Here is a 1686-nt window from a genome sequence, read left to right as displayed (position 1 = left end):
GCTGCCCCACGTTGGCCTGGCCCCGGCGGCCACTCTCCATGAGGCGCTGGTCGGGGCGCAGGCGGCTGTCTGTGGGGGCCACGCGCTCCTCGGGCTCGTTCAGTGTCAGCGCCAGGTCCGAGAAGAAATACATGTTCTCAGCGTTCTCCCTGCAGCCAGAGCGCCCTGGTCAGCGCGGTGGAGGTGGTGCCACCTTGAGCAGAGCTCCCCAGCCCCTCTGCTGTGTCCTCACACCTCCCCCCAGCCCCACTGATGCTTCTCCTGCTACCCCAACCCAGACGGTTTTTACAGAGCCAACTGCTTTAAAATTGAAGATATATTTGATATACTGAGTTGGATGGAGCTTGGAGCAACCTGGTCTAGTGGAAAATATTCCTGCCCATGGCAGGGGATTGGAACTGGGTGAGCTTTAAGCTTCCTTCCAACCCAAACCAGGCCAGGATTTGCGGAGCCCTTCCTCCCACCTCCTAAGTGAAGACGCCACTGATGCCTTGATGGGTGTCTTGGAGGGGAGCAGATCCCTCCTCTGCTGCCTCCACAAGGGGAGGCTAAAAGCCAAGCCTATGACCTCCGAGTGCACAGCCAAAACACAGAATGGCTTCACCCAAAAGTTGTTGGATCATAGAATCACAATTGGTTAGGGTTGGAAGGCACATTAAAGTTCACCTAGTTCCAACCTCCCTGCCATGGGCAGGGGCACCTCCCACTAGACCAGGTTGTTCCAAGCCCCGTCCAACCTGACCCTGATCTGGTACCTCCAACTGCCCCAAACATCCCCCAAAGCCCCCTTCCCCTTTCAGGGACCTGCTGCTTGCTCACAGCCAGACAAAGCCACACAGCCACCCAAGGCCTGGCCCCGTACCCACGTCCTCTGCTCTGGGCACACAAGTGCACCCCATGGGGCTCAGGGTGACCGAAGGGACTCACGGGAGGGGGTATTTCTTCCACAGGACCTTTGGAGTCAGCGTCTTTTTGGTAGACGTTTTTCTGCTTGCCCTCTGTGCTTGTGCTGCCGTGGCTGCTCTGCACGATCTTGGAGCACTCCATCTTCTCGTCCCACGTGCCAGACATGACATAGTGGGCTTTACCATCAGAGTCACTCACCACCCCTGTCACCTGGCAGGAGGAGATCGCTCTGGTGGCGTTTGGAAAGGACAGGCAGAGGTGTAGGGGGGGACAACACCCTCCAGGTCCCCAGTCGGAGCCCAGGACACGGGGAGTGTGGGCCCATTCTGACCATGACGTGGGGTCTCCAGCCCATCAAACCCTTTGCAGGTCTCAGTGCTGCAGCTCCAGCACATGGAGAACCCAACATGGGCTCTGCTTGGAGGTGTTCCCCCGTCCTCCCTGGTGACCCACGGCACAGGAGCCAGTATGGACAGTACTGTGGCCCTTTTAGCCCAGCTTAGGGGCAAGAGCCAGGTCCCATCCCAGCCAGGACAGCCAGAAGGAGCAGGGAGACTGATGGATACTCACCTTTCGGGGAACATCTCTGGAGAAGTAGCTGTAGGGGGTAAATTTCAGCTGGCATTTATCTTTTGACTTATGGTTAACAATCTCTATTTCACCAGACTAGATAAGAGACACAGAACCAGAGCAAGTGAGAGGCTTGGCAAGGAGACAAATCAGGCATTAGTTGTAGTGCAGGTACAGATCAACACCAGCTGCAGCATCACCCATGGCTGC

General features: G+C 57.1%; 1 protein-coding gene across 1 annotated transcript in view; it reads right to left on the bottom strand.

Moving 5' to 3' along the window:
- OSBP2 (oxysterol binding protein 2) overlaps positions 1 to 1686 on the bottom strand; it is a gene marked incomplete at its 5' end in the record, with an annotated part of 27448 nt that overhangs the window by 386 nt on the left and 25376 nt on the right. The window contains 4 exon segments of the mRNA XM_010018674.1: positions 11 to 149; positions 928 to 971; positions 973 to 1116; positions 1477 to 1572. Of these exon segments, the coding sequence (XP_010016976.1) occupies positions 11 to 149; positions 928 to 971; positions 973 to 1116; positions 1477 to 1572 (423 nt within the window).

Source organism: Nestor notabilis, unplaced genomic scaffold (genome assembly GCF_000696875.1).
Source record: "Nestor notabilis isolate BGI_N333 unplaced genomic scaffold, ASM69687v1 scaffold15177, whole genome shotgun sequence".
Classification (NCBI taxonomy): Eukaryota; Metazoa; Chordata; class Aves; order Psittaciformes; family Psittacidae; genus Nestor; species Nestor notabilis.
This window is presented reverse-complemented; position numbering and strand designations above follow the sequence as displayed.